The sequence below is a fragment of the Schistocerca americana genome, chromosome X (assembly GCF_021461395.2).
Source record: "Schistocerca americana isolate TAMUIC-IGC-003095 chromosome X, iqSchAmer2.1, whole genome shotgun sequence".
Taxonomy (NCBI): domain Eukaryota; kingdom Metazoa; phylum Arthropoda; class Insecta; order Orthoptera; family Acrididae; genus Schistocerca; species Schistocerca americana.
In genome coordinates, this window is record NC_060130.1 from 791,543,882 (window position 1) to 791,569,539 (window position 25,658).

General features: G+C 39.7%; 1 protein-coding gene across 2 annotated transcripts in view; it reads left to right on the forward strand.

Annotated features, from left to right (window-relative positions):
• Positions 1–25,658, forward strand: part of LOC124556551 (protein phosphatase 1H) — a 174,008-nt gene that overhangs the window by 80,230 nt on the left and 68,120 nt on the right. For both annotated transcript variants that reach the window (XM_047130509.1, XM_047130510.1), the window contains exon 3: positions 4,802–4,957. In XM_047130509.1, coding sequence (XP_046986465.1) covers positions 4,802–4,957 — 156 coding nt within the window. The remainder of the gene's footprint in view (positions 1–4,801; positions 4,958–25,658) is intronic.

The window sequence follows — 25,658 nt, forward strand, 5'->3', positions numbered from 1 at the left end:
CACCCTCCACCTCTGCATATGTTTTCGTTGCATCTGATTTTAGTGGGTATACCTTTAATTGATCTTCAGGTTCCCCCTTGCATATAACAGCTGCTTACCATCTCCTCGTCCACCCTTACATCCATTACCAAAATTCTGCTGCTGACACCTTCTATTTCCTCTATTTTCCCTGTGGCTGGTGACACTACCTTTGTAAATGCCCCTTTTGTCCACACCTGGATCACTTAATCTTTGCAGAAAACACCCCACATCTATCCCTTACCCATACTGATATGTCAGTTTCTTTGCATTCCATCGCAAACCTATTAGCAGACTGCAGGTCCTGTGGTGCACCTGTACGCACCCTTCTTTGTAAGAACGACTTCATGTTTTTAGATGATTTTCCAGACAGTGGAGTAATTAATCATGCGGCAGATTGATCTCCAGCATGCTACAGTACTGGAAGCAATGCTAACACTTTGCCCCTAGCTGTCAACTTCCCATGTAGCTGTGTATTACCTGCTGTTACCTGCACTACCGTTTATAAAAATGTCTGTACCGCTTCCTGCTCTGGCAAACCTTTTGTCACAGACTCTGCACTGTGGTACTCTTAATCTTAATTACATCCAATATTCAGCAAAAAATCACATCTGCAAAAGATCATCACAGTTTAGTCATGAGCCGCCTAGACACTCTACTTTGCCTTACTATATGACCATATTGACAACATGTATAAAAAAGTAGAGGCACTGACTCCATGCGTGGCACAGTATTCCCAAGCAAATTACATTGTGAACACCTTACAGACACCAAATACTGCTCTCTACAATTATCCTTTAGCCCAGATTAGTCAGTCAGCTCCTCTGACCTAAAGAAGGAAACCTTTAAATTACGATGACAGCCAGGTCTCACTTCCATGTCTGTTACACCTTCCAAAACATAACGAAGTGGTTCACCACTCACATCACCATGTCGACACCGCAGGTTATAGCCCAGGTGCCGTGCTGAGTGAAGACGACAGTGCAAATTCTGACACCAAACTATAGCACCCCCAGTAAAGAGAGATGCGGCTATGAGTCAAGATGATGTGAGTGGGTGGTGGAGGTGAGGTGAGAGCCCAGGAGGTCCAGAGAAAAACAGCTGCTATGTAAACAGGCCACACAGTTTCTGTGCCAGCAGCGTGTGCACATGATAATGTTGTATCTGCTATGGTCCTGGGTGGTGCCCAGCTGTGTAACTAAAGTGGATGCCCACCTTGATGAGATGCTGTGCTGCAATGGTGATAGACTCCCGGTGTGCGTGTGGAGTGACCCACTGTCCCCTGGGCAGGAGTTGGCTGTGCTGCTGGAATTGACCTGGGAAGGCAAGCTGTGCAGTGGCAGTAAGTCTGGGGAGGCACTTAGTGCTTAGAGCTTTTTCCCTGCTGTGGCATTGACTGGTGACTTCTAGTGGCAGCTTTGTGTGGCAACCTCATGTGGCTCAGCCTTGTCATCCTGATAAGGCTGCAGGACTAAGAATAATTTAGTTACAAAAATGTCAAGTACTTATATTCGGCAGCAGTGTGCTTGATGTGCATATGCACACTACCAGTCATGTATCCTAACCACAGCCACTGTCAGTGTGGAACTCTGCCTTGCCCTGTGCTGCGAGCTAGTCTGTGCGGTGTAGTTGAGTTTGCAGTGTGAAAAAACTAATTGGGTTGACCTTGTTGAATTATTACAGTGACAACATCTTGCACTCGCTTGCTGTCAGCGCTGCTGCAATACATTATTCAGGTTCATGCCAATCTGCCCATACATGGTTAGTACACTACAAAATGTGTATAATAAGTGGGTTGCTGAGGAAAATATGATCAAGTGTTGTCATTCAAAATATACATAAATGATGTCGCAGATGAATTGGTCTTTGCCTAACATTCATCTGTATGGAGATGCAGTGTAATTGTTAAATCTGATCATATTTAGAGTGAACCACTGCTTCTTTCAATATTTAGGAATTAAACCTATTTAGACAAAAGTTTACAATACTCTTTTTTAAGTTCAGTGGCAGTGGTAAACCTCACATCAAACATATGTACAAGTCATAGTAATACAGAATTGAACATTCATCTGAGCACTTTTGGTGGGGAAAGAAAATACCAGATTGTCATGGAATAGCTCTGAGGATGAAGATGTTTGGTGCACATAACAAGAAAGTCTCTTACAAAAATGTCTTATTACTCAGTCTTGACTAATTTCATGTTTATGTGCTGCCTCCAAATCAAACATTCAGTTTGTTAGGAAATTCAAAGTAACTTAGCAGTCTGTGGTTTATTTATTTAGTCATTGTCAATGCATTTCAGAAATACCTGATAAAGTTCATTTGGAGACAATCATGCATAGCGCTGTTCTAAACTCTTACAGAATCTGTCATTGAAGGGTAGCCACATAAAACATATCTACCATGTAAGTGAGTGTTATGAATAGAGCACAGTTATGAGCTGTGACTTTTTGCCACATGTATATTTCTGCAGATGGCAGTTATTTTTCCACTAAATGTGGTGCAGCATATTGTGCTATATGCTCTCCATCACATTAAGTGGATGCAGTTTGAATGTAGTTATTGATGTAAGGGGTGGGTAATGAGGTTATGAGTATCACTTTGGTAACTCAGATGAACAATAATCATGTTGTAAAAGAATGAAGGAAGAAGGCGAAGATGTTAATCTTGGCAGAACATGTTAATAACCAAAAGAAAAAAAGGCTTTTTTGTGTTATGTAATTATTTTTATTTTTCACAAACTGTTTTTCATCTTTTTTAGATCATTGGACATGTTTTTTTTCTCTCCTTGTGATTGTTTTTCAATATTTTAACTTGTGATTTTTCAGGGACAGAAAAGCCAGTGATTTTGCAAAAAAGTTCCAAAATTCTAAGAATAGTAATCTGAATTAAGTACCAGATAAATTTTAAATAAGACACTCAGAAGTGAGGGTGGATGTAGCTTACAAATCAGTTGATGTGTGTTGCTAAATTACAGATTCTACCAACCACTGAGCAAACATAGTGTATTAAAATTTGAAAACTGGCACTGAGTTAGTTTGGTCTCTTCGAAGAAGAATATATGTCAAGAAAACTACAATTTTGAGTTGAGGAAGGACCTTATGTTAAAGTTACACTGATTGACATGTAGTAAAAAAAAAAAAATTAAAAAAAATAAAAAAAAAAATACTTGCAGTAACAGATATGTTTTGTTGTGACAAAATAGATGTTATAGTTCATTAGTGAATCTGAGAAGGAGCATGCCAAAAATAGCAATATATTAATGAAATTGAAGAAGTAGTAGTAGAATTCAGTGAAGATATGTTTCATATATGGAAAGTCAATACAGTAGTGCAGATGTAAGCAATGAAGAAACTGAGATGCTATGTTTAAGTATTGAATGTGGACATAACAGAAAAAAATCTGGGATTTGTCAGATTTATCAACTTTCCAGACTAATTGTATAGCTTACATTGCTGCTGAAGCTTTCATCCTCGTTAGACAAATCACATAAAGTTAGTGAATATATGACAGTAATCAATTTTTCCTTGTGGAATTACTAACTACCCCTACTAACTACTCATTCCAAGATCTGATCCACCAGCACTGTTTGATGCTGTTGGGCATTGCTGTCCATGAAAATGAAGTCAGAGCTGAATACACCCCTGAAAAGATGCACATGGGAAGGAGTACCATGTTGTAATAACAATGACCAGTGAGTGCGCAATGTTCAAAGATTTGGAGATCAGTACACCCATGCAACATTACGCCTCCTCACACCACAACACTCGGACCATCAAAATGATCACATTTGACAATGTTCCTTGGTGCATTATGTGTTCCCACCTCTCACCATATGAAAGTACGTTGAGTATCTCTACTCAGACTGAATGTGCTCTCATCTGAGAAGAGCTCTTGGGACCATCACAAACAGTGCTGCTGATGTGTGGGTGTCAATGAAACACGATGTACTACTCATCTGACAAAGAGACCATGCCATGCAGTCACCATGTGTGCCTGTGGTTTGGAATGTTCCCCATGCATGGGAAACAGTGTTGTGAGCAATACCAAACTCCTGGGGTGCACTCATCACACTTTATCCTCCTTCCAGTTTCTCAATGATTTTTCACCCGTGATGTCATCCAGATGTTGTCTTTGGGCCATTTTGTAATGAAGTACAGCACCACAGTGCACCGTAACTGCTTACTAATTGACACACACTGTCTTTTCCTTTTCCTTCAACTGCCTCGTTTTGCAGGGCTAGCTACATTTGGTACTGTAATCTTGCTGACGTCATACCGTGTGACATCCAACTTTCTGTGCACAACTAGGAGACCTCTGAAAACATGCTCCTGCACTTTCCTTCATTTCTACTTAGTAATTATTATGTTATGGTACTTTATTTATCATGTCCTTAAGTTTTCAGAACAGTGTAGTTATTGATTAATTTTTGTTCTATTTTGTTTTTAGACTGGAGATGATCATTACATTTGATTGAAACTACTTACTAAGTGTGACTATTTGCAGTTGAGACTGTTATAATAAATGTTTTAAGAAATTTAAACAGTTGTACAATCTCTCATAACAATATGTCATCCATTTTCCTCTTTTACAAAGAAAATTACCTTTCACTTAATTTGAGCCAAAAAATTTTGTTGTACATCAAAAAAATCAGTAATCACACCGCCTGCTATAGATCTGGCAAAACTCTTCTCTAGATGCAGTATTCATTTGGTGAGCAATACCAGTTTACAATAGTAGTTTGTAAACATTTTGCACTTTGAATTTTGTATTGTATTTACAGGGCAGGTTAATGGATGTTGTCGAACAGTTATTACCCAGACTAGAAGATATTGTAGAGCCTGGCAAAAGAGGAGGAATTGCCATGTGGGTTCCAGATAAAGAGGCCGACAAGGAGATGCTAATAAAGGGAGCTTTGGAATTGGCTTTCCACGATATGGTAAGACAAAACTATCTCTTCAAGCCTGTAACATGGATTCATTGTAGTATCATGGGGAGACATTGAACACACTTGTAAATACAGAAAGTTCCCGATTATTTGGTTTCATGCAGACCCGATACTGCACAGATGACTGAAAATTATGGATAATCCTAAGTACACATGTGTTTTACTGCATGCTTCTGTATACTATATTTGCAAAACATGCTACTTATCAGATTTCATAGCCTGCTGCATTACTTCCTCATTTCTTGCCTGACTCAGTGGGTTTGGAACTATTGACCTTTATCTCCTAGAAAAAGGACTAGGCAAACACATGTACAGGAAATCAGTCATGGGTATGTTAAAATCATTGAATCTTCACATTTACCTGAAGAGTAAATGGGACACAATGTGAAAATAATTCAGAGATGTCCAGTGGTGGGATTGGTGCCCACGTCATCTTCTGCTGTTGAAACATAAGTCACATGCGTAATAGTGTATGCTGTACGAAAATATAAAATATAACAAACTACTTTGGGCTGCATCCCCCCCCCCCCTTCCCCTCTCTCTCCAAAAATTGCTAAACCATGGACAAATAATCCACACCTAGATAACTGAGAGCTTTCTGTATTAGATGAGATGAAATAGAATATTGTGGAAGATGTCTCTGTCCTTATCTTTCTCGTCAGTCTCCTCCAACTTGTCTCTGTCTCTTAGCCTGTTTTCTCCCTGATAGTATCTTTCCCACTGCATTTTGATTCTTAGCAATATCCCTCCCATTCTTTTCCTGCAGCCTGTTCCACTTTCATTCCCATTTTTCCTTCTCCTCTGTGTCTTCTGTTTCCTCTGTAGGCCAGCCGGTGTGGCCGAGCGGTTCTAGGCGCTTCAGTCTGGAACCGCACAACCGTTACGGTCGCAGGTTCGAATCCTGCCTTGGGCACGGGTGTGTGTGATGTCCTTAGGTTAGTTAGGTTTAAGTAGTTCAAAGATCTAGGGGACTGATGACCTCAGATGCTAAGTTCCATAGTGCTCAGAGCCATTTTTTTCCTCTGTCATGTCCAATTTACTTTGTCCTTCTGACCAAATGAGATGGTACAGTAAAAGACACTCCACTCACTTTTGAGAGGAATGGCGTTCAGGTGCTTGTTTTCCTATCAAGATAGGTTTTCTGTAATTTTCATAAATAATTTAAGGCATATGGTTTGATTGCAAAACTTATGATCAATTTCCTTTCCCAGCTTTGTCCAGTATGAAATTAGTGCCCCACCTTCCTTTCCTCATCATTTTTTTGCAAATCCTCCATTCTCCCCTCCACCTCTAATGATCACACAGGGTTTTTCACCCTTTAATATGTGATATAATGTGTTAATGTTTCTTTGTTGTCTTCTGAGATCATGAAATAGTTATACATAGGAATGCGAGATGATAAATTATTCACCTCTAGGAGACGTCAAGCTATTACTGTAAAACCCTGTTTCTAGCCGTGATAATAGCACCAAGCAAGGTGGTGCAGATGTTAGCTCACTGGACTTGGATTTGGGACGACAATTGTTCAAATACCTGCCTGGCTATCCGGATTTAGGTTTTCTGTGGTTTCCCTGAATCACTTAGGGCAAATGCTGGTACGGTTCCTTTGAAATGATGTAGCCTATTTCCTTCCGAAGCCTTCCATAGTCTGAGTTTGTACTGCTTCTATAATGACCTCTTTGTTGAATGATGTTTAACTCTAATCTCTGATCCTTCATTGCTTCCTTTGTTGATAGTCTCAGTTTGGTGAGGAAGAGAGATTAAAATTTTCTTCAAATATGCTGTATCCATCCGAAGCAACTCGCAGATGATTAGATCCTGTAGAGCTACCAAAGTGCGAAGATGTTGATTGATCATTACGTTTTACCTGCTGTTCCAAATAGTCCCAGACATTTGTGTGGGGTTAAGATTTGGTGACTTAAGGGGAGTTAGAAAGGAAAAAAAAATTTTTTTTTCACATTTTCGGATTTTTATCTCATTATAAAATTTGCAATTCTCTGAATAAAATGCTATATATATCACTTATAATCTCACATGGGAAGTATTTTATTTTATTATTTTTTTAATAATTTACACCGGTTGAAAATATTAAAATTTTTATGTGCAATACTTCAAGATCTAATAAAATCGGCAATTTTTTATATAGAAGGCTGTGGATTGCTGTGTTCTAAAGGTTAAATTATGTGTTTGTATTGGTAGAACCGTCAAGAACAGTATCATAACATTTCATAGTATAAACATGCATTGTATGTCGAAGTGCTAATGTTTTTCCAAGGAAAAGTGATGAATAAACTGGTAAATCTCTCAAAAAGTAAAGTATGACGCCAAAACAAACTGTTTTTAAGAAATGTGGCTTTCATGGTAATAGATTTTCAAATAAAGGGAAACATTGTGTTCAACATGTCGCGTATGAAGTTACAGACAATGAAATACAGGCAAACTTTTCAGTATCTGGAGAAACACCCAGTAGTGCTTCGAAGATTAAAATAAAATTTTAATTTTAATAATCAACAGCCTCAGTTGCAACATTTACCTAGAATTTATGTAGGTTTCAGACGGGATAACCCAACCTTCTTCAGAATAACAGTAACTACCGTTTGTCCATAGGGGACATCGTCAAGCTAAAACTACAAATCCATAAATTATCGTCAGACTGTAAAAACTTATCTGAAACTGCCTTGGCCCCACTTCGCAACCACGATACAGCAGCCACGAGTGCCGTACTGCTGTACAGTTCCAGTACAGCACTTGTGGCTGCCGCATTGTAAGTAAACGGTGCAACTGAGGCTGTTGATTATTAAAATTAATATTAATATTTATACAGTTGCTGACAGGGCTGTGAAATGTTGAAAATATTAAAATATAATATTGTGATACACAGTTTTCTCAAAACGGAAGTGATGTAAATGGTAGGTTAGGTTATATTCTGTTAGATTTACACATCCTAACAAGGGTGTTAGGTTAATGTTTGTCGTGTAAAATATGTGGAGGGCCAGTTAGTTTAGATGAAGACAGTGATGTATGAAATGGACTAGTCAGGAAACTTATTATTAATTGTGCCAGTTGTAAATATACTCATTCATTTTGGAATTCTGTAATTATTTTGAAGTAAATGTTAGGTGGTTTTATGGATTGAGAGCTATTGGCAAAGGACACACTGCAGCAGAATCAATGTGTGCCATGATGAATATGCCACACCCACCTTGTAAAATCGACAAGTATGCAGATGCTGTGGAATCTGTTGCATGTGAGTCAATGAAGGGTGGTGCAAACAAAGCTGTTGAAATAAATGATGGTATGACTGATATACCAGTTGCTTTTGATGGGACTTGGCAAAAGCGTGGCTGCAGTTCTAAGAATTCTGTTGCTACGGCGACCAGTGTGGATACTGGAAAGGTAATAGATTTCCAGATTTTAACCAAAAATTGTTAGAAGTGTAAATGAAGAAGGGCAGATCAGTGACAGACATTAAGAAGGAACAAGTGGTGGTATGGAGGCCTCTGCAGCTATTGAAATTTTTAGTCGATCTGTGAATGAAAGGGGAGTGTGTCACACTAAATTCTTAGGTGATAGAGACTCAAAAGTATATAACAGTGTAGTAGCCACTCAGCCTTATGGTGAGAAGATGATCACAAAACTGGAATGTTTTGGTCATGTCTAAAAGAGGATGGGCACCAGGTTGAGGAAGTTGAAACAAAGTTTGAGAGACAAGAAACTTTCTGATAATAAAACCATAATAGGCAGGCAGACAGACAAAATGCTTGATGAACTACAGCAGTATTATGGGGTGGTAGTTAGAAATAATACTGAGGATCTGTTGAAAATGAAGCAGACAGTATGGGCTACCTTCTTCCACAGACTGTCAACTGATGAAAAACCAGTACATCACCTTTGCCCTCCTGAACCTGATTCATGGTGCAATTACCGCAATGCCCAGTACTCAAACAGTTCATACAGCCATAAACATTCCTTCCCAGCTGCAGTCATGGGTATCATAAAACCTATTTACATTTATAATAATATTCACAATACAGCTTTGGCTCTGTTCGGTTGTTATCATACATCATTAATATTCATTTTTTATTACAAGTAAATGACAAAAACAATAATGGGTACAGGAAAGGTGACTTCCAGAAACTTGTTCATAACTTTGTACGAAAATGAGTTTTCGTATAATTCCTTGTTCCCAGCGCAATCTGCTTCCAGAGATTTTATTGACAAAATGTATCATTTTAGCTTTACATTATTTCTCATACTGCATTTTGCATCTATATTGTTCGGTGTAGTCAAGGATCGCACTTTGAGACCTATGTTTGATGGTACAAACACTTGGATATAATTGCTGAATCTTAAACTTTTGAGGGGCATAATGCTTACCTCTTCTATAAAATTGTCTAAGATACATGTACTCCCTGGTAAGTGGAAAATGGACAGCATACAAATGAGCTTTATACCAATAGCTGAATTTAGGTTTGGTGACTCCAGGTTTTTTGAACTGGAGACTAGTGTGTTGTCACAAGCTCAGTACTTTATTCACAGCTAACCAGTGATGGTAGAAAAAAATAGGCTAACTCTGTAATAAAGTTGATGATTGTTGAGGTGATACAATTAATAACTGCCCAGTCATGTTAGACTCTGCATGTTTCAGCTTCTCTTTCTCAAGTTACATATGGATTGTACGTGAATCCTACTAGTTCTGTAAAAATTTGCTCCCAGCATCTTGTGGGGTGCATTGGGTAGTACCAACACCCAACCTACAAAGATCCCTCCTGGGGACTCTTTAGTAGATTAGATTGGTAACAGGGTTCTATCTGGTGAAACGGGCTTTTCCTGAAACCAATTTTAAAAAATGGTAACAGGTCATAGGCTGTGGATCTGAATGTATTGTAAAAAGACAGGAAATGGTGTTTGAAAAATGCGTAAGGATCCGACGTTCTTAACCAAATACATTTTTTCAGGTGTCAAAAATACATTTACACAATGCAGAAAGGAGAGAGAAAATTTGTTACTAGGGGAAGTTATAAAAGAAGTCCTACAGTGTTCAGTTAGGACTCTTCTATTGTTCGTAATATGTGAATGACCTGTGACGTAACATATATCAAGCAGAGTTGGTACTTTTTGCAGATGCCATAAGTGTTATAATTAATCTTGTTGGTAGCAAGGGGCTGAAACATTTGTCAGTCACGTTTCCCAAAGATACACTTAGTATGGAGTCTCTCTTAATTTTTATAGAAAAAAGGAATATATTCAGTTTTATGAATGTTACACAGAATGTTAAGATATTTGTGAGTGTTGATTTTGACGAAGATTTGAACTGGCAAACGCATTATTAAGCTTTCCAAACAGTTAAGTCCATTAGGATTTCACTGTTGTCTTTTGGCATAATTTTCTTGGATTTTTGTCCTTTTAAAAGATAATCCCATAAAATATAGCTTTGAGAATATTATAGGGTCTGTAAACTGTTCATATAGCTGTGCATGTTAAAACACTGCTTCTGGAACATGGAGATGCACCAGCCCTAGTTCAAATCCACCCGGCGAATTTCATTGCGCCTGTCAGGCTGGATGAGGTTTTTAGGCAGTTTCCCACATCCCACTAGGTAAATACTTTGCTTTCAAGAACTTACTTGTTGTCCATGTTTTTATTCTATGTAAGAATTCCACGCAGTTGTTCAGAGCTTCTTGCTTCATAGTGTTAATTAGATGCATATCCTGTAGTGTATCTGTTGCTTCAATCATGAGGATTTCAATTAAAGAAACCTATCTCTTTTACTCTGATGACAGAGAGTATGCATTGTGGCATGAATGCTGTGAGACACTGAAAGAATTGAGAAACCATCTTGACCCATGACCATTTACTCGCCATCCAAAACATAACCGAGCTAGGTCGTAGCTGGACCCAAAGAATACATATCCCTTAATGACACCCCAGATGTTTTCAGCACTTAATGTCATGTGACAAAGGAGCCACACAAGCATCCTCGTTTGTGTAAAAAGTCCCTCAAACTATTTTGACACCATTCAAGTGCAGTGGGATGATGCATTTTCTTGCTGAAAGTTACTGGTTGCTTGTGGGGAAATGTAGGTGAACAAACACATCTACAGGGTCAAATAGTATGTTCCTGCATCATGTGCTGATCAGAGGCAATGACAGTGTCTCAGGGCTTCATATCATACTATGAAAAATTTCCTACAATATAATACTTCAACCACTTAACATGTCAAATCCTGATCTCTGTTTGTACCCATGTGTACCATGATTTGCCTTTCCATGCCTTATTTTTCCATGCTTTTTCCTGTCATGGTGTTTCTGCATGCGTGTTAATATTTGAGCCCTGTGATGTGGGTAAGCAGAGGTACATGCATGAGGCTCTGGCTTCTGCAACCTGACAGCCTGGAACTGTTTCTGAGTGATATGACTGCTCACTGGACGGTACTGTCTGTCCAGTATGAAATCAGTGATTTTTTTCTGTGGTGTGGTCCATTTATCTTCGGTTTCAGTCTTCAGTTGTAGACCACAATCCTCAATGCTGCCCTTGTTGGTTAATTCAGTTAGTGACAGTTTTCCCAAAACTGCACCCTAAACACAGTGGCAGGTAACACATGCTTGCCCATAGAGAGGTGTCATGAGACCAATTGGAGTTCCAAGGCAATTCTGAATAGACAGGTGTATGATATCAGCAGAGAAAGGAGTGGAGAGAGCGAAATCCCAGGTTGTACTCACTCCTGCTCAGTTGAAGTAGAGGTAGATTTTTGTGGTGGTGTGCCCACACACTCCAATCTGCAGAGGACTGTCCTACAACACTCTGACAGATAGCAGTGTTCGCCACACCTATCACGGTGGAGTTCGATGATGCTTACCATCAGGGGAGATGCAATGATGAGTTCTACCACGGCTAGCTATGAGAGGTCAAGTACAACTTCACTCTGAAATCTGTGGAGAAAGATCTGGTGTGGGTCAAACTTCCTCACCTGTGAAGATTACAGGAGTGTGACCACCACGAAAGTGGCCAAACACATGCCACACATACAGACAAGGTGATCAAGGCTATTTTTCGTGGCTTCACACAGTCTATGAGGTCTGATAACGTTAAAGCAGAGCTTTATGACCTAGAGTTCGAGATGAAATCCCTGAATGCGACAGATGATGGTCCTCTCCTCCTGGCAGTTGCTTTGGACAACATCAACTGCTGGTGGGCTAACCTGCCACCCTTCATGCCAGTGCACTCGTCGAGCTGTGCGATTGGTCAGACTGCTGGCCACTGCTGTGCCATTGCTGCTGACACCATAACATCAAGAAAGCCTCAAAGGGCATTTCGAAGGCAACCACAAGAGAATCTACACCTGCGTTCGCCTGCACTGGAGGCACAAAAGCTGTGTGTTTTGAAACACCAACATACACAGAAGCTGAAGGGGTCTTCTGTGAAGAAAGCTGAGTCATGGCTGGTAAACATGTGCTGCGTGGTCTGTGAGATAGTGTGTCCATCCATCAGGCACCCACAATCTTGACAGGCTCAAGTGTTCTTATATAGTGCCTCTTGCTGTTACACTCAGCTGTCACACTGACAGCCAGTAAAAGATCTGATAACACCCCGTCATGTGATTTGGCTAATTGTTCTATCTGCTGGGGCAACATTGGTTTTCTCTCACTCTCTCTCTCATTTCACTTCTCATGTGGTTTGATCCTTGATGATGTTGACGTGTCCATATAAATAAGACAATAAAAGGAAACCCCCTTAAAGTTTGTTGAATAGTAACTAACTATTGGGCACCTTAGTCATAAAGAAGCAAGATATCTTTTGCTAAGGTGTATGGTCTTTTAAGATACTGATTTCCAAAGTCAGGTGTAGAAATTCTTTCTTGCTAGATGAGATGTGAATTGATAACAGGTCGGTTTGCCAGACAAAACATTAAATGTTCTCATATATGTGTAAAAATGTATATACTACATCATGTGCCATTACTCATCATCACTCCATACAACTACTACTCCACAGATCAATGATCCCATTCCTCATACTGCTGTAAGTGATGCAACTCATTTGTTATAATGGCAAATGGCTTCTGTGCTGCAAAACTGTCGTAAAGCCAAATCCCATAATCTTTCTTTGGGGATATCTATCATAGGCCTTTGAATGCTATCTATAACAGAAGTCCTCTCCAATAGTTCACTATTATATTGTTTCATACAGTTCACTTTGTAGAGGACTAGCATTTTCCCTGCAGCTTCAACCATGGTGGTGTATGACATATATATTTCCTATGCCTCCTGCTCCCCCTTCTGTGGCCACCTCTTCCTCCATCTTGTCTCTCTGTCCATCTCATCCTCCCAGCTCTCTCTCTCTCTCTCTCTCTCTCTCTCTCTCTCTCTCTTATATGTTCCATCTCCGCCTCCCCTCTCTTTCTGTCAATATCCTCTGCCCTTTCTCTCCAACCATATCTTCTTCCCCCCTCCCTCTGGCAATACCTGCCTCATTCCCCCTTCCTCTGTCCATATCCTCCTCCTTCCACCCCTTCCTCTGTCTATATCCTCCTCCTTCACCCCTTCCTCTGTGTATATCCTCCTCCTTCCACCCCTTCCTCTGTCCATATCTTCCTCCTTCCACCCTCCCTCTGTCCATGTCTTCCTCCTCCCACCCTCCCTCTGTCCATGTCTTCCTCCTCCCACCTTCCGTCTGTTCATATCCTCCATCCCCTCTTCCTTTTTCATCTGACCACTACTACACTACACTGTCCTCCTTCCTCCTGCATCTCCCCCTTCTCAGCTTTCTCTGTGTCCATCTCCTCTGCCTTCCTCTCTATGTCCTCCTCGTCCTCCATCACACTTTCTCTGGTCCTCTCCTCTCCTTCTGCCTCTCCCTGTACATCTCCTCCCCTCCTTTCCTCTTTCAGTGTCCATCCCCTCCTGCCTCCCACTTCTCTGTACATCCCCTCCTACCCTTTTTTCCTATCTGTCCCTTCCTTCCCCCTATCTTTGTCTATTCCTTCCTCTGTCAATCTCAATATTTCCCGAAGTGTACCTTCCCGCATGTGTAACCCCTGAAAAGCAGGTCAATAAAGTAAACCGATACACTCCCATAACATGCCTGTTGTGCAGGGCAGATTACATGTCATGGGCTTGAAAACAGTTTTTTGTTCCTGAAGTATAGGCTACGGTGCAAAGCAGATCAATGCTACTCCAACACAACAACTTGTCACGCAGAGCAGACTGCAACTTTGGGGCTGGAAAAGCCTTTCTTGTCCCCAGCATTCAGGCTGTCCTGCAAGCAGGTTGATACTATTCCCCCACACAACGTGCCTGGTGTGCAGGGTACCCAGCACTGCAAGGGCTGAAAAACCATGTTTTTGCCTGTATCTCTGCTCCTACTGGAGCTAGGAGATTGTAAATCCCACAGTGCTCATATTCATGAAGTTTGCTCTTTGTGTGCCAAATTTGGTTGAAACCAATCCAGGGAATTAAGAGGAGATGCTAGACATACATACTGCTTTACACACACACACACGCGCACACACACACACACACACACACACACACACACACACACACACACAGTGTCTTAGAGTCATCAGCTACATTATCTCTGGTGTTTCAGTAAATATTTGCAATTTTGCTTTTGCAACGCGCAGCGGGAGTCGGTCCAGACAGATACTGCTTATTACATTTTTTGTGCGACGTCCAGTGTCAACAGAAAGTGTCAATTTGTTTCCCATTACAAACAGAATTATTTTTAAAGTGGAATTTTTCACATGCCCATTTGGCAGAGCAGTCCCAAATTAGTCTAGTGCAATATTCATGTTATCAATGTTTATTAACAGAGAGAACATGAAGAATAACCAGTACTCCAGCAATGATAGCACCACCCTAGCCTGCACTGACTGCTACCACCATGCAGAAGCCCTGCTGAGTTGCTGTAAGAGTACTGTTTATTCTTTGTGTTTTACTCTTCCTGTTAATACACAATGATAAAATGAATATCGCTCTAGACCAATTTTGGACTGCTCTGTCGAATGGGCATGTAAAATTCCACTTTAAAAATGATTTTTTTTTGTAATGGGGAAATAAACCAACATTTTCTGTTGATGCTGGGCATCATATGAAAGATGAGATGAGCAGTACTTGCTTGGCCTGACAAAACTCATCCCGAACAGGTCATGAAGGCCCAATGGTACCGACTGGCTGCTGTGTCATCCTCAGCCCATAGGCGTTACTGGATGCGGATATGAAGGGGCATGTGGTCAGCACACCCCTCTCCCAGCCGTATATCAGTTTCCGAGACCGGACCTGACTCCAGCTCCATGTTCAAAAATAAAATTGCAAATATCTGTGGAAACAGCAGAGAAAATGCACCCGACAACCCATAGGAAAAATACCAGGTGTATATAGAAAGCTAATTTCTTGGAGCAATGATTGAGTTTTTTGCTTCCTTGCTCCTTTCAGTTCTAAATAACATTCCTAAGGCCCAATTCACACAGAAATGGCATGGTGCAGATGCGTGGTGGTCTCAAGACATGACTTGGTATGGACAGGGCATGAGCAATTCACGCTGAAGTGGCACTGTCAGAGAGGTGGGGAACAGCCCCACTACGAATGGATCAGAATATGTCTTCTTTATCAGGTGAAGATACTGATGCATTGGATCTTTTGTAGCGCGTAAATGTTAAGCAGCAAATAAGGTATTGGGTTCATCTGTTATGGTTGGGAAAACGGAAGAAATACGGCACATTTGATGTAATGAAAGGACTGCATGTGTATCCCGAAAATTTCCAGCATTTTTACAGAGTGTCTCAAAAGTCTTTCTATATTGTAGTAGGCAAAGTGAAGGACAGAATTCAGAGAAAAACAATGAAACTGGAATGTTTTGATCATAATACCGGTTTCTCAAGACTTTCATGTGAACATAAACCTAAATATTGCTGGATTTGTAAGAGATGTTCAAAATATTAGGGCCATTTTCCAAAATCTGATCATCCATAAATATTTCACTGCTGTAGACCAGAAATTCCTAGTAACAGGGCATAGTTTCCTATCATGTGATAAAAGATTTTGCCCTTATATAGAGGAGCAAAATATCCTTTCACCCAGAAAACTGGATTCCAGACATTGCTAACTCCAAGTACAATGGATTCCTTCTGTGGGAGATGGAACCAGATAATTTTAGGGATCTTAATGCACTAGACTATGGGTTGCCCAGAGACTCATTCAAAAAAACTAGTAAACTAAGGGGAAGGAAAAGTCATAACATCTAGCAACCATGGATTTGTAAAAGCATTGCAAAGAAGCCAAGAGATACTGGAAAAAGAAATCTGACACTAGATAACATTTCAGTTTTGCGTATTGTGTGTGATAAAATTCTGCCAGTAAAAAGTGGCAAGAGAAAGCATTACTTGAAATGTGACAGGATATCCCAGCTGTAAAACGAATTTTGTATGAGCAAGTACTGATTGAATAGTGGATTTTTGCATGTCTGCCCGGCAAACCCCATTGATTAAGGACAGAAAATGTGATGCTGTGACTGTACACATGCAGTATAATTTTAACACAAATAGCATTAATTTTTTTCGTATGTGCTGCTACCAGTACTGCTTGTGCAGATTTGGTATTGCAGTAAACAGTATGTGTTTTGACCTGTGTTGTGCTTTCTCAAAATAAAATTTAACTGCACAAATTCAATATTGTTCGGCCAGGAAAATAAAAAAAAAACAGTGCTACTTTTTCAAAGATAATGTAAGTAATCATGTAATAACTCTTAAAAAATATGCAAAATGGTGTTTTACCTTGTATACACTGCCTGCATCAAGAAAGCCTAAATATATAAGCATAAAATACGTCAGCAAATAGATAAGCATAAAACTTCCAGAACGCAGAATACTTTAGTTATATCAGTAACAGAATCTCATTTCGCAATCATTGCTCACTGGAACACATGCCATTTGTTCGACAATATGTGAACAAAAACAGTTATTCAATGTTTTGTGAATATAACTGTTAGTGCAGACAAGAAAAATTTATGTATACAGTATATAGTGAACTCTGTTGCTGGGTGTGCGATTGTCTACCTCTAGTTTTAAAATGAGAGTAACTCTTAATGCAACATTAATATAAAATTTTATTGCAACTGACTTTATAAATGACAAAAAAGAGAAATACTTGCCACAAATCGACATAGTGCACAGCCATAATGTTGAATGTTCTGCGTCGTAGCGTGTGGCTGCCAGATGTCAAGATATATCACTTATTTTCACTTATTTACTCAGCACTGAAAAGAGGTATCTCTCTCCTTCCACCTTTAAAATGATATGTTAGCTATACATCATACTCAGCAATCTATGTCCTAAAACCCACCAAACGTAAACTGGCCAGTGACGACATTCCTCACTGAAAAGTTTTCAAAATATTTAGTTATTTGGGAACTACCACAAAACTATGGGCAGTAACAAAAATAAACCAGTTCACTATCAATCTGTGATGTCAGACTATATGACGACATAAAATCATTTCTTTTACGGAATGAGAAAGACTGCATAGGGGAGAACATGCGCAAATCCAAAAACAGTAGTTTTTAATTTTTTGTGTTGAAAGTAAAAATTTTACTGAGAAACTATCTACAGAGGTAGATGTAGCTTTGTTTCATCTACATTTTTTTATGCACAGCGGATGACTTCAAATTACTGAAAACAGCTGTGTGCCACCTGAACACTTCTGGCATTTGTTGCTTCGGTGCACCACTCATGACGGCAAGTGGATGTGGCGCAGACCACAAAGTGACATGTGATGTGAAATAGTGCCACATACCTGCCAGATGTTTGCACCACACAAATTCTGTGTGAATTTGGCCTAACAGTGGGCTTTAGCACATGTACCTACTGTGAAATCCATGTGAAAGCATTCTCGTACTGTTCCTTCACTGATGTTCAAAGTCACTGAGTTCTTTCCATTTACTCATTTACATATCCAATGCACTGATGTGTTGTGCCTGCTCTTGTATGTATAGCCTCATATAACACATTCATTGGTGTCTCCGAGATTGCTCCAGTTTTTTATACTCTCATTGTATAGATCAAAACACAAAAACAGGAGCACAGTATTGCTTTCAGTGCCTTTACAGTGTTTAAAATTCACTGATTTAGGCTGATTTAGCATTAGAAAGATGATGGCTGCACAGAACACTATGCACTCTGTACATGATACATAGTTCACACCACTCCTGTGATCGTGCAGTACAGCATGGATAACAATATTCTGCTTATTTATTAGTATCTAAATTCTGTGGATATTTTGCCCTCTGATCTCTGTCTCTCCCTGAATAAAAAGAAAGTCAAAAGTCTGTGACACATGGAGGTATATCATACCCAGTTTCAATCCATTTGCTGAGACCAGTTCTGTTGGAAGCATTCCAGACCAGACTGCAACAGTGGAAGGGTTTCTGGACAGTATGTGTAGAAGATTGAAGGTATTAGAGAATTGAGACTAAGAATGTATGTGCCAGGATTTCATGTGTATTGTTTTCAGAGTGCCCTTGGACTAGATTTGTACTTTGATAAAAGACCAACAGTTGCATCAAATCTATTTTGAGACTTCTTTGACAATGATGTGTTGTATTAAAGATCAAATGAGAAAAAGGAGAAATTTGTAGAAAAGTGGTAACAATTAAGAAAAGGATGAATCCTTTGTAAAGCTACATGAGGAAAGTAGAACGGGGTGTGGAATAAAGGACTTTGCATCATACAGTGCAATTCATAATTGATGACATGTCTCTGGAAGTTGTGATCTCCATTGGTATAATGAATGAAAAACGTTGTCTGGATCATTAATTAAAAATAGTGATCCAGGCTGTGTTTTTAAGTACCGTATAATGCACTTTTCAAGCAATGGAAGCAAATATTCAGTAATCAGAGAAAAAATTGTGACAGTAAAGGGAAGCAATGTAGTTTAAAGAAAGTTGTCATTTGTACTGGTTTAGTAAACCTGTTGCATGTTGACAGATTTGCACATCCAAACCTAATTAATATCTGAGAGCATTTGCCTTGAATATCTTCTGTTGTTGTTTTCAGTTCAAAGCGTTGTTTGTTGAAGCTTTTTTCCTCACTTGTCTATCCAGTCTCTTTGTACCTGCGTAAATATTTGAGTATTGTTCAATAGGAAAAACGTTGATTTCTTTATTTGCATGACTGTTCTTCTGTAAAATCACCAAAAGTAAACACTAAGTCTATGAATATGTCATGTGTAAACATTATTTTGCATTTGTAAGTGTGTTTTACTGACTGCTGTGTAACTGCTGCTTTATGTGACAGCTCTTGATGAAGAAGTTAATGATAATTAATGAGAAGAGCATAGAAATGCTACAAAAATTGATAAGTTTTTCTTTTATTAGTATTATGTCATATGCTGTGATAAGATCCGTTAATACAGCTACATTTCAATATTTTCAAAATATTCTTAGAATGCATGTGAAGTCATACTGCCATAAATATTGGACAATTTGCTAATAAAGTGTTTGTATTATCACTAATAATGGTTCTTTCTTGTAGGAATTTGATACAATGTACATCCTCAGTAAGAATGATTACTACGTCATGAAAATTTGATGATATTCCACTTGATTAATTTGATGATTACTTCAAAGAATATCTCCCCCCAAAGCCAAGTAAAATCCCTGTTAACTGATTGTCAAACACTAACCTAAATCAGAGCAACTGTTTCTGCAGCCCTTAATCATTGTGTGTGTGCACAGGCACGTGCTGTGCGTGTTGATCAGTCATTGTATCAGTCCTCCATTAAAGTAAGATGCTTAGCATTGTGTTCGGGTGGTGGCAATTGGTACTATTAATAGCCTCACCCCCACACATTTTCCTATTTGATTTGTGGTTGCTGCATGGATAGAACAATTAAAGACACAGATTTTTCTACATGTCCTCCAAGTTCCCTAATTTTAGTTGTTATGAGCTAGGAATGTTTTTGAAATAAAGATGATGATACTTTTGACACAGATGTTCTTAAATAGAACAAGTTTTCCATTTTGTGTTCTTAAATAGAACAAGTTTTCCAGTTTGTGAGCCGGCCGGAGTGGCCGTGCGGTTCTGGGCGCTACAGTCTGGAACCGAGCGACCGCTATGGTCGCAGGTTCGAATCCTGCCTCGGGCATGGATGTGTGCGATGTCCTTCGGTTATTTAGGTTTAATTAGTTCTAAGTTCTAGGCGACTGATGACCTCAGCAGTTAAGTCGCTTAGTGCTCAGAGCCATTTGAACCAACCAGTTTGTGAGTGAACCATAACTAGCAAGTTATGCCACTTTTCACTTCAAAATAACATTTAAATTTTTCAATGAAAACAATCAATTTTTGACAATATAATGTAATTGGATAGATAAACCTACTCACCAAGTGGTGGCAGAAAAGCACATGAAAGGAGGTTATAATTACGCAAGATTTCAGAACCAGTGGCTTGTTCTTCTGGCCGATTGTCTAGCTCGTTCTTCCGGCAGATTGTCTACCTTGCAACCACTGTATTGGCTGCTAATGGCAACAGGGGGCAGGACTGGAGGTACCCAATGGTGAGCGCAGTGTGAGGCTATGGAGTGTAGTTGAAATGCGTAGTCGACAAGTAACTGACAGGAACGCTACAGTGCTAGAGGTGTTGATACAAAGCAGAGTAATAGCAATGATAAACAAAGCAAACATTGCATTATATCTACAACAACAATTGCTGAAGTTGACATTTCACCATAAAATAACCCAAGGAATTTCACAGAGTGAGAAGGAAGTGGCAGATGAAATATTAGCATTTTTGCAAGATGAGTGAGTGGAATGTGTGGTGTTGAATATGTTTAGTACATGAGGAGTACAATGATGCTGATACATGCATATTAAGTGAAAGTGATACTGAAACAGGTGTTGAGCCATGTATTTCATTATCCTTGTCAACCAGGGAGCCACAAATCCTGTGTCCAGTGAAATCTAGTAATGGATAATTATTGTCCAAGAAGTGGGTACTATATGTAATTATGTACATAGAAGGTCATCAACAGCATAGTGAAAAAACGATTATGAACAGATTTTGAATAATTCTGCAGCAATATAACCATGTAGTGTATAAGAAAAACTACAGATATTCAAGGGAGAACAAGGGGTACTTGTCACAAAAACTATGTTTGTACATTTCAAGGATGCACAATACAGTTTACTGGATGTGCATGATAGTGACCTACTACATTATGAACATCAAATTGCACATGATGTAGATTAAAGTGATCTCCTGGAAAGCAGTGGATGGTTGCATAACTTCAAACATTGCTACAGAATCGAAAGATGTAAGATAATGAAATTTCATACAAAGCATCAACTTGGTGATGCACGGCAAACTGTGGAATTGGCCAAAAAATTTGTAGCTGAGATGAAAAAACTTATCCTGTCGTTCAGTAATGAATTTGTTTTTAACTCTCACCAATCGGGATTTGAAGAGAAAATGCATATGAAAGGAGACCCTGGAAATATAGGTATCAAGAGAGATGTATCAAGATCAACTAACATCACCTTAACGGATTCATATACAATTATGCTGACTGTTAATATGGATGGTAAATTGGCTGGGAAGTTTTATTGTTCTGCAAACAGTGGAAGTGCTCTACCCCCTGTGATTCCTTCTCATGTGCATGATCTTGCATGAGCAGTAGGGAATATTTACGCCACAGCAAGCAAGAGTAGGAAAATGGGCATAAGAGAACTACAGCTTTTGTATGAGCACTGCTTTTTGACCACCAGCTGGTCAAAATAAATTGCTTTTGCTTGACTCCTGATCTGCATATAAAAATCACACTTCTTTAGAGCAAACTGTTCCTCCTGAAAAGTGTGTGACATTGCAGTTCATACCACCTGAAACCATTGGACAAATTCGTCCTGTGGATGTTTATTTTTTCCGTGCCTATAAAACACATTATCGCACTATGTGCAGCTACTTCTTAAAGTATAGCCAGTTTCATGATATGTTCCAGGGCAGGCTGTTTGTTATTGGGTTGTGTGCCATAACATTCCATCAGTTCTCATCACCCCTTTACACAAGTATGATTTTATGTGAATTCTTTAAGAGTGGATACCTAGCTGAACATCTTGCATGGTATGTACCTCCAAAAGAGTTTGCCTTCAGTCTTGATGATGTGAACCTTTGTGATGAGTGTGGCACACCATTCTTCATTTGGTGTTCATGGTGCAACTTAATGGTTTGTTTTGAATATTTTTTGAATGTCAATGGTGGCCATTTTGTGAAGTGTAATACATACATCCCATAGAAGGCTGCTCTCCACAAATCCAGGACACTCATTTTCAGTCACCCTCTTGATGCACATGGTAAGTCATTGGCAGCTAATAATTTTTCTGTCATAATTGTCAACATATCACTTTCAAATGAGCCTTACTAAGATCTCACATGCAAGAGGTTTCTTTGTCCATACTCTTTTTGACCACAGGAAATTGCTATGTACAGCCTCCAGAGTAATGTAGGGCAAAGTAAATTTGCATTCTCACTGCAGTTCAGCAGGGTGTCCTGTGTTTTGAGTCATAAACAGACAATGTGTCTCGTGAGCACTGTTCAGTACATCAACATGCCTCATAGTATCATTTCAAGTTGTGTGCACACTTGTCACTTTGTAGTAAGAAAGGCTGTGAATGAAGGAAGTTGCCTTCCAAATTAATGTACTCTACAGTGAAGTTATTTGCACATCCAGCCCTATTATGAGACACAAAGCATTGAAGATAAGCCTCATATTGCTCACCAGAAACACCAGCCGATAACCACTACTTACAAATTAAGGCACATAGCTACCTCAAGGAGAATACACTACCTTTCGTCAGATATCTGTAAGGGCTATGATGATCCAGGTATCCATTACTAACAACAGTATGAAACTCTCAGCACTGTGGTGCATGGATAATGTGGGCAACAGGTCACCTTCACTGATAAGTGCAGGTTTGTCAGACTTTTGATGATCATTATAGAAGAGTGTGGGAGTGGCCAGCTACCGATGACTCTCATGTGGAATTCCACAGTTTCAGCAGCAAGTTGTGTCAGTCATGTTTTCGGCCAGTATCATGTATAAGTTGCTAGATAGATGTGTCTCATTATTACCAAGGGAAATTTTAGGGCAGGATCCCGCTACTTATTGTCTAACTCGTCAAGCCAACATTTTGGTAGTGTGTTTGTCATTCGGTATGATAATGCCCATGTACATCGCATCCACATTGTGAACACGAATCAGCTAAGTGTAATGGCCTGTGGTACCTGCTATCATGAATCCAATTTAGCACATTTGGAATTGGTGGAAACTTCCAGTGTGCGGTCACAGGAACCCTCAGGTGGAACAACACTGTCCCAGTTACCCTGTGGACAACATGCCAATGAGGATCCAAGCATTTTACAGTTCAGTAGTTGGTTTGGGGGAAATGAGGGGTGGTTTAGCAGGGTAAGGGGATGGGGTAGTAGGTGTAACAACACGGTATTTAACGTTACCCGAAGCCTATCTTGATTTCAGAGATGTTCACCTTCAAAAAGGCTGACTTTATTTTGATTTATTGTTTTGTTTTTATTTCAGAGTAAAGGTGTTATTAATTTCATAATGCTTACTCCCTTATTCCTTGTCCCCTTGAATCTAAGCCCACATACATTAGCTAATATTTAGGGAATGCAAAGCTTTTTGTGAGTACCTAGTCATGTTAAGGTGTCCACAAAGTGTCACTGTTGGAGTGTCCTTGGCCAAGTGGTGTACTGAGGTAGTCATTGATGTGTGCATTGGAATAACAATTGTTTGTTTACAATGGTCGCACAAGGTAATGGGCTCTTGGACAGTTGAGCAGCAGCTCCAGTGAAGCGGGGCCTTCTGGAGCAGCTGATGGGTGTCAAATGGCTGCAATCCTGGTGAACATATGAGGAGGCACTGTCTGATGGCAGCAGCAGCAAACAGTGTGATCTGAAGCGTAGGCTCAAGAGTGGTTAGCAGCTGTGTTGGAATCTGAAGTTGAACTGGCTGTTGAGGGGCTGAGCAGCAACTGTGGTACAAAGCATAGGCTTGAGGCTGGCTGGTAATCAGTCTAGAATCCAAAGCTGAACTGGCCATTGAGGGGCTGAGCTGTGACTTTAAGTACCCATCAGTGAGGAATACAGGTGGGGTGTCACATGGACACAAATAGGTTCTTGCGACTCCAGCGCTGTTTACCATAACCTGTGCATCATGTATTGGTGTGGTTTGTGCCCCCAGACACTTTAGTTGGCTGCAGGAGGCTTAGAGGTAAACAGCTCAGTGACTCTACTGTTGACAAACAACCTCCTGAGGTAAGGAAGGGACCCTACCTGGCCCGCAAAGCGTGTATCCATGAATGTGGTGGCTGAATATGCAGTGGTGCAGCTCTGCATATACCACAGCTATCATTGTGAAAAACCATAACTTGGACACTCTTAGAGACAGAGCATCGTGATTTGTTGTAAAATCTTAAGTTGCTCTCAAAGTTTTTTCTGTTATGCCAGAATTTCAGTGTGTGCTGCACTCGTTGTTTGTAGAACATCAAGGCAATATTCAAATTCTGCCCATGTACAGGTCAGCATTGCAGCATCAACAGTTCTGATTGCTTCACTAATTCATGCACAAAGGTTAGCAGTATCGTTGACACATTTTCTATGCACGATTCTTGACGTAACCCCACAAAAAGAAATCTAGTGGCTTGACATTGGTAGAGATAAGGGGCCCTCAGCAAATGTGTAATTTATCACATGTCGCTTGTTCAAACTCCATTGTGGGGGTGTATCACAATGCTGGAAGATGGATGGCGGCAGCTCTTCATTCTGTGGTAGCAGGAACTGTTGGAGCATGTCCAGGTAAATATTTCTTTTTATGGTTTTCTATTCAAAGGTAAATGGGCATATCATCCTATCGTACATTCAGCCCATACCAAACATTAAACTTTGGGCTATCACAGATATATGCTGTATAGATGTCTAGAACTCAAAATCATAATTTTGTGGTGAGTCACATGTCCAAAAATGTGAAATATTGCTTCATCTGAAAATGGGCACTTTTTCGTGTAAGTATTTTCAGCATCTATGGAGGTCAGCATGCAACATATGACTGCACACTGTAGATGATGATCATTTGGCTACAATGCTTGGACCATATGCAATTTGTACACAGAAAGACATAACCAATTATGTAAAACTTTATTGGCAGTTGATATTGCTTACTGCAATTCGTGTGATGCATGACGAATTGACTTCTGAGGGCTGTGTTGAAATGCAGCATATACTCTGTCAACTTGCTGAAGACACTGGGGAACTGCCAAATCATTGTGCCAGTGGTGCCCTCCTATACTTGTCAATAATTCCACAGTACTATTGCCACAGATTTGGGTTCTACATACCATATGACACATTGCATCTTCTCCTGCTCTGTTGCCATTTTTATGCACTCCTACGCAAATGTGCAACAAGGGACACAGGAAAAAGAAAAGAACATTGAGAGCTCCTAAACGTTTTACAACAAACTATGATTCTGTATTTCTAAAAATTTCCAATTTATGTTTCTTGGAAATGTCAGAGGGGATTTGCAGACACCCAGTATAATTCAAAACAGTATTCAAACAGTAGAGAGAGATGAGAAAAGTCAGATGGTTGAGAAGTCAATGCAGCGGTGATGCTGTCTAAGAAAGAACAGTTT